This window comes from Hemitrygon akajei, chromosome 4 (assembly GCF_048418815.1).
Source record: "Hemitrygon akajei chromosome 4, sHemAka1.3, whole genome shotgun sequence".
Classification (NCBI taxonomy): domain Eukaryota; kingdom Metazoa; phylum Chordata; class Chondrichthyes; order Myliobatiformes; family Dasyatidae; genus Hemitrygon; species Hemitrygon akajei.
Window position 1 is genome coordinate 55,878,024 of NC_133127.1, and position 16,013 is coordinate 55,894,036.

At 41.4% G+C, this 16,013-nt stretch overlaps 1 protein-coding gene and 1 long non-coding RNA gene across 5 annotated transcripts in view; one reads left to right on the top strand and one right to left on the bottom strand.

Moving 5' to 3' along the window:
- Positions 1-16,013, bottom strand: part of LOC140726362 (uncharacterized) — a 156,283-nt gene that overhangs the window by 89,250 nt on the left and 51,020 nt on the right. For all 4 annotated transcript variants that reach the window (XR_012098618.1, XM_073042639.1, XM_073042637.1 and 1 more), the window contains exons 6-10: positions 15,904-15,960; positions 12,051-12,122; positions 9,801-9,930; positions 2,898-3,037; positions 928-2,457 (exon numbers count right to left, since the gene is read on the bottom strand). Coding sequence is in view for 3 of the 4 variants with exons in the window: in XM_073042639.1 (XP_072898740.1) it covers positions 928-2,457; positions 2,898-3,037; positions 9,801-9,930; positions 12,051-12,122; positions 15,904-15,960 (1,929 nt within the window). In the remaining variant the exon portion in view is untranslated. The remainder of the gene's footprint in view (positions 1-927; positions 2,458-2,897; positions 3,038-9,800; positions 9,931-12,050; positions 12,123-15,903; positions 15,961-16,013) is intronic.
- Positions 1-16,013, top strand: part of LOC140726371 (uncharacterized) — a 31,585-nt gene that overhangs the window by 7,382 nt on the left and 8,190 nt on the right. The window lies entirely within an intron of this gene.

Consider the following 16,013-nt stretch of genomic DNA (forward strand, 5'->3'; position numbering starts at 1 on the left):
AGAACGAGTCATATGAAGCAAGGTTAGCAGAGCTGGGGCTTTTCTCTTTGGAGCGTAGAAGGATGAGAGGGGACTTGATAGAGGTCTACAAGATCATGAGAGGCATAGATAGGGTGGATAGTCAGTACCTGTTTCCCAGGGCACCAATAGCAAACACCAGAGGGCATATGTACAAAATTAAGGGAGGGATGTTTAGGGGAGACATCAGGGGTAAGTTTTTTTACACAGAGGGTTGTGAGTGCCTGGAATGACTTGCCAGGAATGGTGGTGGAGGCTAAAATATTAGGGGTATTTAAGAGCCTCTTGGACAGACACATGGATGAAAGAAAAATAGAGGGTTATGGGGTACTGTGGGTCTAGTACTTTTTTTAAAGGACTGTTTTTACTGTGCCCATGGTCTTTTTTTTTTTATCAATTATGCTATTGTTTGCACTGTTGTAACTATATGTTGTAACTATGTGGTTTTGTGCCGGTCTTGTAGCTTTAGTGTTTGGTTTGTTGGGTGCCAGAGTTGGTCTCCTGACTTGGTGTGTCTGGGTAGTCTTGTTTTGTCTGGTAGATTTGGAGCTCCTTTCTGGGGAACGCGCTAAGATGGTAGCACGATATTAATACGCAGCAGCCTCTCCGGACTCTGGATTGGGGATTGCCAAACGTTACGTGGATTTTCTGGTGTAGTCTGTTTTGTCATGTGCTTTTGTGATATCATTCTGGAGGAACGTTGTCTCATTGTTTTAACTGCATTGCATTTGTGGTTTCTAAATGACAATATACTGAAACTGAACTGAACTGATATGGGTCGGCACAACATGGAGGGCTGAAGGGCCTGTACTGTGCTGTAGTGTTCTATGGCTCTTCCTCCCTTAACAATACTTCCCAATAACTTGATATGTCAGAACAATTAATGGTTTTTAAAGCCTCATCATTCACCATCTCAATCTCTTCCAAAAATGCTTCGACATCAATTCTTGTTTCATCACTGAGTGGACTTTCATCTTCTGCATTCTCTTTGGATGACAAGGTTTTGTATTCATTAGATCTTCCAGTGATTTTCACTGTAGATGTCTCAGACAATACATCATTAAATTCAACATGGCGTTCCATCAAATTCTTGCTTTTTTCCACTTCCCTCCTCTTCTTGGCTTTTAACATTATCTTCCTGTCATTCTCACAGCCAGTAGCTTCTTGTAATAAAACATCACTTTGCTGTGATGACATTTTCTGTAACTCATCTGGCTTTTCATTTATTTCACCTTCTCCCTGCACTTTCGGTTCTTTGATTAAATTTTCTTTCACATTCATCAAATTGGTATTTGCATTTTCTATTTGATTTATTTTATATTGTGCTGCAGTATTCGCAGTGGAATAATTCTCTAGTTCATTTTCCAGTTCTCTGACTTTTCCTAAAAGATGTTCATTCTCTTTTGTTAAGTGATGTATTGTTTCGTGAACCATATTTGTCTTCTCACTCTCCATTTTGTCAATTTTGTTAAGCAGGTGTTCATTTTCTTTCATCGTCTTTTCAACTTTCTCTTTCAGTTCTGTCACCATATTATTAAGAATTTTATCCTTGGATTTAAGTTCTGATAATCTTCCCTTCATTTCCCCATTTTCCGTGCTCAATGTTTCAATACTTTGATGACACTCTATTAGTTTCTCTGCATTTTCTTGCTGCATGCAATTAAACTTGTCCTCCATCTTCTTCTTGTCATCTTTCAATTGAGATATTTTCTGCAAATATTCTTCACTCTTTTGTTCAAACTCTGTTTCCGTTGCTTGCTGGCTGGTTTGCAGTTTTGTAATCTCATTTAGAAGCTCTTTATTTCTCTTCTCCAAAACCTCATTTTCTTTTCTCAAGTTGTTTTTCATTGATTCTTCTTCTTGTATCTTCCCTTTTGTCAATGCCTCAAGTTTCTGAGCCAAATGGTTCACTTCTCTCCCTGCAGCATATAATTCATCTTCCAATCTTCTTTTCTCTTCAGTTGAATCGAGTAACTGATTGTTCACACACTGCAGGCGACGATCCATCTCTGCTTTCTCTTCCTGAAGCTCTCCTACTTCAGCTTTGAGGTTTGCAATGACTTCTTTAGGCACAGCATTTGTGTCTTCACTCACGGATTCTCCTTTCATGCTGCAAGGGGTCTTTGGTAGTGTACAACTGGCTGCATCACTGCCACTGCAATCCACAAGCTCAGGTATGCTTAGTAAGTTCAACTTTGCAACTTCTTGGCTCCCAGGGTCCAAAGGTTCAGACTGTGATGCATTGATAATGGTATCTTCGGGAATAGCAGCATCACTTACTGATTCCTTGACCATTATTAGGCCATCTCTAGATTGCCTGGTCTCTTGGTTTTCAATCATAGGGGAAGATAGATCACAACACACAATATGTCCTACTTCAGGGTTCAACAACTTGCCCAGTTCTCTTTGTGTTTCAGGTAACCGGAGGACTGTTCTGACCTAGGGTTAAGACAATGATAAATTATGTTTAGCTCTAAATACACTACAAGTAGACAGCAAGAACAATAAACAGACAGTATGGGAAAGGAAGGGTATGAATTGATCCCAGTGTGGGAAAGGGAGAGTGGGAATTGGTTCCGGTGTGGGAAAGGGAGGGCAGGAATTTGTCCCATTGTGGGAATGAGAGGGTGGGAATTGGCCCCGGTGTGAGAAAGGGATGGTACAAATTGGTCCAAGTGGGAATAAGGGGAATAGTGGTCCTAGTGTGGGGAAGGGAAGGCAGGAGTGGTTCTGGTGTGAGACTGGAGAGGGAGACTGGGAACTGATCCCACTGTGGGAGAGAGAGAGCGGAAACTGGCACCGGTGTGAAAGTGGGAGGGTGGGAATTGGCCCTGATGACACAGAATATAATTTGATTGTATTTAGTTGTGATTCCTCACCTCCTCCACATCTCCAGTCCTAACAATCTGCATCAGATCTGCCAAGGAAATCGAGTTTGCTTGAAGCAGTGATATAAGCCACCCTTCCCTTACAGCCTCAGACAGTTTAGGGTAACCACAGGCACATTCAGAAGCCAGCTCTGTTGGAAAGAGATGGTACGCCAGCATATTACCGTAATGTATTTGTCAGGTCAATTATCCCATTTCTATTTTCTAAACCTATGGAATGGATATCAATTAAATTTTGTTAAAATATTGCAATTAACAAACCTAGCTCATCAGGAAGTTAATCTACACAATACATGAATTCTAGGAGAATAAACTGCATTCTGTTGCATCTTGCAACTCATATCACATTCAGGCAGTAAGGTTTAGACGAGATTTTCCTGTAGGTGATCACAGACATTGTACTGGAATGGGAGCAGTGGGGGTGCATCGACAACAGTTAGAAACCTACAACTTGTTGGACAGTGGCATGGGTAAAATGTAACACAGAGAGCTGGGGAAGGTGTAAATGTGTCTTTATCACTCTTCCAAGTTGAGACCCAACTGACAACTGTAGCAGGCATCAAACACAGAGGGAAAAAAAATCACTTCAGTTTCAGTCTAGGTATTCCTTAAGAATAACTAATGAGTAACGTGCAACACATTTTTTCGGAACACGTGGCAGCTTTGTGTCATTCTGAGTAATAAGGTACTTCATGAAATTCACTCTACCGAATCCAAACACCGATTACATGCCCAAAGAATGAAGCATTCGGTTTGAAAAAGACACGCCTCGGTGTAAAGTTTAACTTTTGAAAGAATGGTTGTGCCCATGAGAGAACAACTGAAACTATGGTAGTCAGGTCACTCAAGGATAAATTTAACTTCATTGTTATAACCACACGGGTCACATAATTGAATGACTCCATGTTTTACTATATAATGAGAGAAAGCTGCAAAAGAGATTAAGGGTCCAAGAAACTACAAAATGAACACTCAAAACTTGGACAGCAATTCAGAAGGTGCAGGATATATACATCCCAAAGAGGAATAAGTGTTCTAAGGGCAAGATGACACAACCGTGGTGAAAAGTCAAAGCCAACATAAAAGCCAAAGAAAGGGCATATAATAGAGCCAAAATTTGTGGGAAGTTGGAGGATTGGGAAGCTTTTAAAAACCAACAGAAGGCAATGAAAAAGTCATTAAGCAGGTAATGATGGAATACAGAAGTAAGCTAGCTAATAAAGAGGCTACCAAAAGTTCCTTCAGATGAATTAAGATTAAAAGAGAGGCAAGAATGGATTTCCGACCATTGGAAAATGATGCTGGAGAGGTAGTAATGGGGGACGAGAAAATGGCAGACGAACTGAATAAGTATTTTGCATCAGTCTTCACTGTAGAAGATACTAGCAGTATGGTCTAAGTTCCAGAGTGTCAGGAGTCAGAAGTGTGTGAAGTTGCCATTAGTAGGGAGAAGGTTCTTGGTGAAATTGAAAGGTCTGAAGGTGGATAAGTCACCTGGACCAGATGGTGTACATCCCAGAGTCCTGAGGGAGGGATAAGTCACCTGGACAAGATGGTGTACATCCCAGAGTCCTGAGGGAGGGATAAGTCACCTGGACCAGATGGTGTACATCCCAGAGTCCTGAGGGAGGGATAAGTCACCTGGACCAGATGGTGTACATCCCAGAGTCCTGAGGGAGGGATAAGTCACCTGGACCAGATGGTGTACATCCCAGAGTCCTGAGGGAGGGATAAGTCACCTGGACCAGATGGTGTACATCCCAGAGTCCTGAGGGAGGGATAAGTCACCTGGACCAGATGGTGTACATCCCAGAGTCCTGAGGGAGGGATAAGTCACCTGGACCAGATGGTGTACATCCCAGAGTTCAAAAGAGGTGGCTGAAGATATTGTGGAGACATTAGCAATGATCTTTCAAGAATCAATTGACTCTGGCATGGTTCTGAAAATTGCACATCAGTCCACTCTTCAAGAAGGGAGAGAGGCAGAAGAAAGGAAATTATAGGCCAGTTAATCTGACCTCAGTGGTTGAGAAGACATTGGAATTGATAGTTAAGGATGCGGTTTCCAGGTACTGGGAAACACATGATAAAATAGGCTGTAGTCAGCACGGTTTTCTTAAGGGAAAACCTTATCTGACTAATCTGTTGGATTTCTTCGAAGAAATAACAAACAGGATAGAGAAAGGAGAATTGGTGGATGTTGTGTACTTTTTCAGAATGTCTTTGACAAGGTGCCACACATGAGGCTGCTTAACAAATTAAGAGCCCATGGTATCACAGTAAAGATTCTAGCATGGATAAGGCAGTGGCTGATTGGCAGGGGGCAAAGTGTGGGAATTAAGCGAGCCTTTTCTGCTTGGCTGCTGGTGACTAGTGCTGTTCCACAGGTGTCTGTATTGGGACTGCTTCTTTTTATGTTATATGTCAATGACTTGGATGACAGAATTGTTGGCTTTGCTGCAAAGTTTGTGGACAATATGAAGATAGGTGGAGAGGCAGGTAGCTTTGAGGAAGTAGAGAGGCTACAGAGGAATTACACTGATTAGGAGAATGGGCAAGGAAGTGGCCGATGGAATACAGTGTCGGGAAGTACATGGTCATGCACTTTGGTAGAAGAAATAAAAATGTTGACTATTTTCTAAATGGAGAGAAAATTTAAAAATCTGAGGTGCAAAAGGACTTGGAAGTCTTTGTGCAAGATTGCCTAAAGGTTAATTTGCAGGTTGAGTCAGTGATGAAGAAGGCAAATGCAATGTTAGCATTCATTTCAAGAGGACTAGAATATAAAAGCAAGGATGTTATGTTGAGGTTTTATAAAGCATTGATGAGGCCTCACCTGGGGTATTGTGAGCAGTTTTGGGCCCATTATCTTAGAAAGGATGTGCTGACATTGGAGAGGGTTCGAAGGAGGTTCACAAAAATGATTCCAGGATTGAATGGCTTGTCATATGAAGAGTGTTTGATGGCTCAGGGCCTGTGTTCACTAGAATTCAGAAGAATGAGGGATGACCTCACCGAAACCTATTGAATGGTGAAAAGCCTTGAAAGAGTCTATGTGGAGAGGGTGTTTCCTATGGTGAGAGAGTCTAGGACCGGAGGGCACAGCTTCAGAATAGAGGGGCGTCCTTTTAGAATGGAGATGAGGAAGAAATTCTTTAGCCAGTGAGTGTCAATGTGTGAAATTCTTTGCCAGAGGCGGCTGTGAAGTCCAAGTCCTTATGTATGTTTAAGGCAGAGGTTGATAGATTCTTGATTAGTCTGGGCATGAAACGTTATGGAGAGATGGCAGGAGATTGGTGCCAAGAGAAAAATGGATCAACCACGATGAAATGGAGGAGCAGACTCAATGAGCCAAATTGCCTAATTCTGCTCCTATATCCTATGGTCTTAGAGTTGAATATTGTCATAACAGGTTAAAGTTTGGACACCCATGAAGATTAGTTGCTGAAGACTGCAGGTTTTTCTGCTTTCCTAGAAAGGACTCTGTAAAGCTTTGGACTTAGCATTTTCCGTTGAATTTTTCAAATGCACAGGAGCAATAACCCAGTTACAATATTTCCATCACATCTGGAATATATTCTTCTTTCCTTGGGCACCAATTCTTTTATGTTCAATTTACCTATATTGGATCATGGAGAATACATGCTTTGTACCACGGTAGTGGCAAATTTTGGTTAGCAGAAGCTTGTATAAACTCCTAGGCTTTCAAAGTATTTAGCTAAATATTAACTTTCATGATTCAGCTATTTTGACTTTATTTTGTTTTCCTTATCAATCAAATGAAATTTGGGTTTATTTAAATTGAAATACCACATGGCCCACTGCATATTTGTATTTTTGCTTCCTTTCCTACTGATTACTAAGCAGTTCTTGCTCCATAGGGAAAATTCCTGAGTATAATTTCAGATCAGCCACTGTTTTTCTTATTAACATCCAATCTTTGATTGAATCTAACCGAGCAGACACATCGCAGTAGCGTACAGAGAGTCACAGCAAAGTTCTGTGAATCCCAAAAACGAAAACTGAAGGCAAAAGGCATAACTTCTATAAGAAAGAACTTTACAATATGTTGAGGTATGAGTTGCAACACTAAAGGAAGGAGTAAATAAATCAGATGCCTGAAGAAATCTGAAATACTTGTGCCAGAATCATAGAAACACAGAAACATAGAAAACCTACAGCACAATACAGGTCCTTCGGCCCACAAAGCTGTGCTGAACATGTTCCTACCTTAGAACTACCTAGGCTTTACCCATAGCCCTCTATGCTTCTAAGCTCATGCACTTTTCCAGGAGTCTCTTAAAAGACCCTATCGTTTCCACCTCCACCGCCGCCACCAGCAGCCCATTCCATGCACTCACCACACTCTGCATAAAAAATTACCCCTGACATCTCCTCTGTACCTATTTCCAAGCACCTTAAAACTATGCCCTACCATGCTAACCACTTCAGCCCTGGGGAAAAAAGCCTCTGACTATCTACATGATCAATGCATCTCATTATCTTGTATACCTCTATCAAATCACCTCTCATCCTCCGTTGCTCCAAGAAGAAAAGGACAAGTTCACTCAACCTATTCTCATAAGGCATGCTCCCCAATCCAGGCAACATCCTTGTAAATCTCCTCTTCGCCCTTTGTATGGTTTCCACATCCTTCCTATAGTGAGGCAACCAGGATTGAGCACAGTATTCCAACTGGGGATGGACCAGGGTCCTGTATAGCCACAACATTACCTCTCAGCTCTTAAACTCAATCCCACGATTGATGAAGGCCAATGCACCGTATGCCTTCTTAACCACAGAGTCAACATTTGTAGCAGCTTTGAGTGTCCTATGGACTCAGACCCCAAGATCCCTCTGATCCTCCACACTGCCAAGAGTCTTACCATTAATAATACATTCTGCCATCATATTTGACCTACCAAAAAGAACCACTTCACACTTACCTGGGTTGAACTCCATCTGCCACTTCTCAGCTCAGTTTTGCATCCTATCAATGTCCCACTGTAACCTCTGACAGCCGTCCACACTATCCACAACACCCCCGACCTTTGTGTCATCAGCAAACTTACTAACCCATCCCTCCACTTCCTCATCCAGGTCATTTATAAAAATCACAAAGAGTAGGGGTCCCAGAACAGATCCCTGAGGCACACCACTGGTCACCAACCTCCATGCAGAATATGACCCATCTACAATCACTCTTTGCCTTCTGTGGGCAAGCCAGTTCTGGATCCACAAAGCAATAGCCCCTTGGATCCCATGTCTCCTTACTTTCTCAATAACCCTTGCATGGGGTACCTTATGAAATGCCTTACCTGCCTCTCAGGATCTTCCCCATCAACTTACCAACCACTGAAGTAAGACTCACTGGCCTATAATTTCCTGGGCTATCCCTACTCCCTTTCTTGACTAAGGGAACAACATCTGCAACCCTCAAATCCTCTGGAACCTCTCCTGTCCTCATTGATGATGCAAAGGTCATTGCCAGAGGCTCAGCAATCTCCTACCTCACTTCCCACAGTAGCCTGGGGTACATCCCATCTGGTCCCAGTGACTTATCCAACTTGATGCCTTCCAAAAGCTTCAGCACATCCTCTTCCTTAATATCTACATTCTCAAGCTTTTCAGTCCGCTGCAAGTCATCCCTACAATCGTCAAGATCCTTTTCCATAGTGAATACTGAAGCAAAATATTCATTAAGTACCTCCGCTATTTCCTCCAGTTCCATACACACTTTTCCATTGTCACACTTGATTGGTCCTATTCTCTCACATCTTATCCTCTTGCTCTTCACATACTTGTAGAATGCCTTGGGGTTTTCCTTAATCCTGTCCACCAAGGCCTTCTCATGGCCCCTTCTGGCTCTCCTAAATTCATTCTTAAGCTCCTTTATACTAGCCTTATAATATTTTAGATTCATATCATTACCTAGTTTTTTGAAAATTTCATACGCTTTTCTTTTCTTCTTGACTAGATTTACAACAGCCTTTGTGTACCACAGATCTTGTACCCTAACATCCTTTCCAGGTCTCATTGGAACGTACCTTCTCAGAACCCCACGCAAAATCCTCTGAACATTTCCACATTTTATGATAAGTTTCCCTGAGAACATCTGTTTCCAGTTTATGCTTCCAAGTTCCTGCCTGATAGCCTCATATTTCCCCTTACTCCAATTAAACATTTCCCTAACTTGTCTGTTCCTATCCCTCTCCAATGGTATGGTAAAGGAGATAGAACTGAGATCACTATCTCCAAAATGCTCTCCCACTGAGAGACCTGACACCTGACCAGGTTCATTTCCCAATACCAGATCAAGTACAGCCTCTCCTCTTGTAGGCTTATCTACATATTGTGTCAAGAAACCTTGCTGAACACACCTAACAAACTCCACCCCATCTAAACCCCTCACTCTAGGGAGATGCCAATCAATATTTGGGAAAGTAAAATCTCCCACCACAACAACCCTGTTATTATTACTCCTTTCCAGAATCCGTCTCCCTGTCTGCTCCTCCATGTTCCTGTTAATACTAGGTGGTCTATAAAAAACACCCAGTAGAGTTATTGACCCCTTCCTATTCCTAACCTCCACCCACAGAGACTCCATAGACAACGCCTCCATGACTTCTTCTTTTTCTGCAGCCGTGACACTATCTCCAATCAACAGTGCCACACCCCCACCTCTTTTGCCTCCCTCCCTATCCTTTCTGAAACATCTAAAGCCTGGCACTTGAAGTAGCCATGCCTGCTCAATCCTGACAAGATCTGAAATATCTTTACACATCTAAGTCAGTTAAAACAAATTCTTATTGATAGTTGTCTTTGTCAACATGGGAGTTACTGAGTAAAGGTTGGGAGAGGTTAACTACAAACTTTCATAATGCATTGCCTCACTTGCGAGAATCATGGCCTCTTGAAGACATTGTCCAACGGAGGGAGTTTGAGTGTTCTTGTTCCGAGCTGAATCCAATACAGCTGTCCACTTCTGCTGCATTAACTCTTCTCGAAATAAGATGTCTCCATTCTATTTGTAACCAAAATATTTGAATGAATAAATATACAGTATGTTCTCCGAGGCACAAAGGTAAAAACTACATCAATTTGTTATATTTCGTAACTCTAATGCATGAAACTAATTAATAACAAATACATGAAGCCAAAATGCAAGTCTAACTCCGTATGTACTTTAAGTAAGGCAGGCAAATATGACATGGTGGCATAATGACTAATGTCTTTTACATATAACTTGTAATGCATTATGTGGACAACAAAGAGTGCTTTGTCAAACAATCTGTTTACAATATTACTGAAATATTAAATACATAGCACAATTGCATCTGAAATTAATGCTATACTGAGCACCTGTTGATGCAAATAACAAATAACATTTAACTAACCCATTCAAGTGATCAACAAAATTAGTTTGTTGTTCATTGATCCTGTTTACAGTTACTGTTCTATAGATTTGCTAAGTATGCCCGCAGGAAAAAGAATATCAGTGTTGTATGTAGTGACATGTATGTACTCTGATAAAAAAATTTTACTTTGAACTTTGAAAATTAGCAATGAGAAATAAGGACCACACAAATGCAAAACCAATTCAATCACTAATATTTTTTCCCCAAACGTCTGACAGTATTACTTGTGATCCAATAAGCTATCATTTAGTTAAAAATGTCCAGAAGCAATTGTGGTAACTTCACAGTTTCTGGACAATTGATTTACAAATTTTCAAAATGATGTTATTGACTTTTTACCATATATGTCATTAATTTACAGTTTATATTTTTTCTAGTGAAGAGCGCATTTAAAAAGTTCTTCATTCCTCTTTTACTGTTATCAATCATTCTGATACTACCAGGATTTATTGTTCTTCCCTGGTTGACCGTGAGAATATGATGATGCAATGCAGCAGCTCACCATCACCTTCTCAGTTAGATTCAGAATCAGGTTTAATATCATCAGCATATGTCATGAAACGTGTTAACTTTGCAGTAGCAGTACAATGAAATACATGCTAATATAGAAAGAAAAAAATAAGTAAATCAATTACAGTAGTGTGTATACACACACACACACACACACACACACACACACACACACACACACACACACACACACACACACACACACACTCACTCACTCACTCACTCACACTCACACTCACACTCACACTCACGTTAAATAGTTAAATTAAAAATGTTGCTGCTATATAGGACCCTGGTCAGACCCCACTTGGAGTACTGTGCTCAGTTCTGGTTGCCTCACTACAGGAAGGATGTGGAAACTTTTAAAAGTGTGCAGAGATTTACAAGGATGTTGCCTGGATTGGGGAGCATGCCTTATGAGAATAGGTTGAGTGAACTCGGCCTTTTCTCCTTGGAGCAACGGAGGATGAGAGGTGACCTGATAGAGGTGTATAAGATGATGAGAGGCATTGATCGTGTGGATAGTCTGAGGCTTTTTCCCAGGGCTGAAATGGCTAGCAAGAGAGGGCACAGTTTTAAGGTGTTTGGAAGTAGGTACAGAGGAGATGTCAGGGATAAGTTTTTTTTACACAGAGAGTGGTGAGTGCATGGAATGGGCTGCTGGCGATGGTGGTGGAGGTGGAAATGATAGGCTATTTTAAGAGACTCGTGGATAGGTACATAGAGCTTAGAAAAATAGGTAATTTCTAAGGTAAGGTCATGTTCAGCATAGCTTTGTGGGCCAAAGGGCCTGTATTGTGCTGTAGGTTTTCTATGTTTCTATATTTCTACAACATAGGTGTTTGTATTAATCAGCTGATCTAAGGCCATGTGAAAAGCCTTGGAGATTGTGTCTGCCTGTTTTGGTGATGGGGAAATTGCAGTGGGACCAGGTCCTTGCTGAAGCAGGTGTTGATCCTAGCCATGACCAACCTCTCAAAGCATTTCATCACCATTAATGTCAATTATGATTGCCAATCATAACTGATATGCAATAAACAATGGCCTTTTCAATGAATGATGAATCTTTAGAATTATCTGCCCTGGAGTGACGGCTCAGTTACTAATTGCACTTAAAACAGGAATCTATAACAATTCACATGTCTAAATTGTTTTAAAAGGACAGACATAAACTAAAAGGTAGAGAGTACATTAACTGACTTCAGCATTCTTTTACCTGTAGCTGAGATCGCAAGTGGGTCAAGGAGTTTTTTAGTTCTCTGTACCTGTTGGGTGAGCTCTCATCCTCCTAGTGATGGAAGGAAACAGAACATTAAATTAACTGACAACTTCCTTGTTTCACTCCCACTCAGCTGCTTTGCAAACCTTGAGCAATTCCAGTTAATTGGGCCATTGGTTAATCAGGGCAGCCTCTCATTTGGGACAGCTCTTAAAGAACAAAAACTAATCAAGAAAATGGATGGGATTCCTTTTGTTTACTTGGGACATTCTGCCACTTAAATGGGACAGGAGACTGTTGCCGAACAATTTCTAATGAGTGTCAGTTGCGCACACTTGTGTGGCCATTAGACACTACACCAAGCTTAGAGCAAACAGTTTTTAAATAGAGTCAGTTGTGTGTGTTTGTGTTCAAATAGCAATAATTTTTATTACTGATAGTTTGTGAGAAATAAGCAGTAAGACAATTCAATAGTTTTGCTCACTGTGGTTTCATGTATTCAAGATAAGATAAAATTTTATTTATCCCAAAGGAAATTATTGTCATGATGTTGCTCAGTCAGAAATAAATACTTTAAAATATGAAAATACAAAATGTGCATTAAAAAGTAATAGTGCAAAATATAGATGTGCGATGAAACAATACACTTAGATTCTTAATGAGGAGGAGAGGTTGTAGAGTCTTGTAACCACAGGGAGAAAGGATCTCCTGTGGCGTTCAGTGGTGCCCCCTGGTGGAATCAGTCTGTTACTAAAGGTGCTTTCTGTTTGTCCAGTATGTCATGGAGGGGTGAGAGGGATTGTCCATAATGCTCCATAGCTTCTGTAGCATCCTCCCCTCAGACACAACCACCAGGGAATCTATCCTCCACCCCCAGAATGGAACCAGCCTTCATGACAGGCTTATCGATCTTCCTGGCATCAGCTGCTCTCACCCTGCTGCCCCAGCAGACTACAGAGTAGAACAGAAAGCTAGCCACCACTGAGTCATAGTACTGTAGATGTTGAAAGGCTGGAGCCATCTCAGGAAGTACAGTCTGCTCTGTCCCTTCTTGTACAGAGCCTCTCTATTTTTAGTCCAGTCCAGTTTATTGTCCAGGTGAGTTCCCAGGTATTTATAGTCCCAGATGACTTCCACATCCTCTCCCTTGATGGAGATGGGAATGCAGGGTGTTTTCAGTTTCCTGTAGTCCACCACTTACTCCTTTGTCCTAGTGCTGTTGATCTGCAGATGATTCAGCCACAACACTCTTCTGTACTCAGCCTCTTGACCCCAGCAGCTATGGCCCACAGCTACTGAATCATCCAAACATTTCTGCAGGTGGCAGGAATCCAAGTTGTATCTGAAGTTCAAGGTGTAGATGATGGACAGGAAGGGGAACAGGACAGTCCCCCAAGGTGCCCCTGTGCTGCTAATCACAGTGTCTGATACACAGCTCTGTAATCTCACATATTCGGGCTTGGAGATTCAAGAAACAGCCAAGAGTGAAAATGAAGTGATTTCACTATTTCAACAAATAAGGAACTATGAAGGATTTGGAGTTAATGAAAATAATCTTGAATGTTACAATGAAAATTTGGAGGATTCAACGATCAAGTCCTAGACCTCAATACCTTGCTGTGCAACTGGATCCTGGATTTCTTCACTTGCAGACCCCAGTTAGTTCAGATTGGCAACATCACCTCCATAATCTCCCTCAGCACAGGTGCACCCTTAGCCCCCTGCTCTGCTTGCTTTGTACCTATGACTGTGAGCCTGAGCACAGCTCCAATGACATATTTAAGTTTACCAATGACACCACTGTTGTTAGATAGATAGATAGATAGATAGATACTTTATTCATCCCCAAGGGGAAATTCAATGTTCCTCCAGTATGATATCACATAAACACAAGACAGACCAAGACTAACTGACCAAAAAAACCACATAATTATAACATACAGTTACAACAGTGCAAAGCAATACCATAATTTGATAAGAGCAGACCATGGGCACGGTAAAAAAAAGTCTCAAAGTCCCAGATAGCCCATCATCTCACGCAGATGGCAGAAGGAAGAAACCTCCAACGTGGCAACTGTGAGTCCGTCCGAAAACTTCCGACAACTTCGTGCCTCCGACCAGCCCTCCGACACCGAGCACCGAGCACCATCTCTGCCGAGTGCTTCAACCCCGGCTCCGGCCACCAAGCAACAGGCAAAGCCGAGGATTCGGGGCCTTCCTCTCTGGAGATCTCTCCGATCGCTCAGTAGCAGCGTCAGCAGCACAGGCATGTCAGAAGTTTCGCCAGATGTTCCTCCGTGCTTCACACATCCGTCTCAATCAAATCAGGATTGTGCACGGCCCCTACTTACAGATAACGGATATTCCTTACTGGAGTGGCCGCTGCGCCCTGCGTCGTCGCGCCGCCATCTTGATGGTATGAATCATCATTGATTTGTTGGCTGAATCAAAGGTGGTGACAAAGCATATAGGAGGGAGATTGAAAATCTGGCCAACAACAACCTCTCACTCAATGTCAGCAAGACTAAGGAGATGACTATTGACTTCAGGAGGAGGAAACCTGAGGTCAATTAGCCAGTCCTCATTAGGGGATTAGAGGTGGAGGGGGTCAGCAACTTTAAAATCCTCGGCGTTATCCTTTCAGAGGATCTGTCCTAGATCCAGCACATGCATGCCCTTATGAAGAAAGTAAAGCAACGCCTCTACTTTCTTAACAGTTTGTGAAAATTCGACATGTCATCTGAAACTCTGACTAACTTCTGTAAATGTGTGGTGGAGAATATATTGTCTGATTGTAACACAACCTGGTATGGGAATGCCAATGCCCTTGTACAGAAAAGCCTACAAAAATTTTATGGATACAGCCCAGTCCATCACGAGTAAAGACTTACCCACCTCTCAGCAAATCCGGGTCATGCTCTCTTCTCACTGATGAAATCAGAAAGAACTACAGGAGCCTCAGGGTCCACACCACTAGATGCAGTAAGAATTATTACCCCTCAGCCATCAGGCTCTTGAACTAGAGGCAATAGCGTCACTCAGCTCACTCGCTCCATCACTGAACCGTTCCCACAACCTATGGACTTATTTTCGAGGATTCTTCATCTCATGTTCTTGATACTCATTTCTTATTTATTTATTATTATTATTTCTTTTTTATTCCTCTTTTTGTATTTGCACAGCTTGTTGTTTTCTTTTGCACATTGGCTGTTGTCCATCCTGTTGGGACTGGGCCTTCACTGTTTCTGTTGTGTTTCTTGTATTTACTATGATTGCTGGCAAGAAAATGAATCTGAAGGTTGCATATGGTGAAAAAATATGTACTTTGATAATGAATTTACTTTGAACATTGAAAGCATCGTATGAAGGCATTATCCGCACTAGATGTCCGTGGTGATTTTGTTTGTTTATGGTTAATCAAAAGAACACAGCAGCGTACAGTGGATGAATTCCTCCATTGAGAACTACTGGGAACTAATGCATAATTGTGTAATACTGTAGTAGAGTTAGTGGTGTTCTAATTTGTTTTAGATTACATTTAAATACATACATAATTTGTTACTCAGATAAATGGTAGTTTGTCACTTTTATGCCTTTTTATCTACGTATTTCCATGAAGCTTCGGCTAATTGCGGCAGCTGCTTAATTAGGCCAAAATGTTCTTGTCCCGATATGCCCCAATTAACCAGAATTCACAGTAGATGTTTAAAATGTTTTTTGTTTCAGTCTGATACATTTAAAGGTTCAATTAGATGATCTGGAAGAAACACCAGCAATCGTTATGATTTTTCTCCTTGAAGATTTTGACTACGTTATTAAATTCATGCAAAGGAAATATTACAATATTTACCATATGTTGAAACACTGCATTGCAGAGGCTGCTCAGGTGCTTATATTTTGAAGATGCCTAAAAGGGAAACAAAATAATTATTTTAACAATTGTTATTAACACAGGCTGAG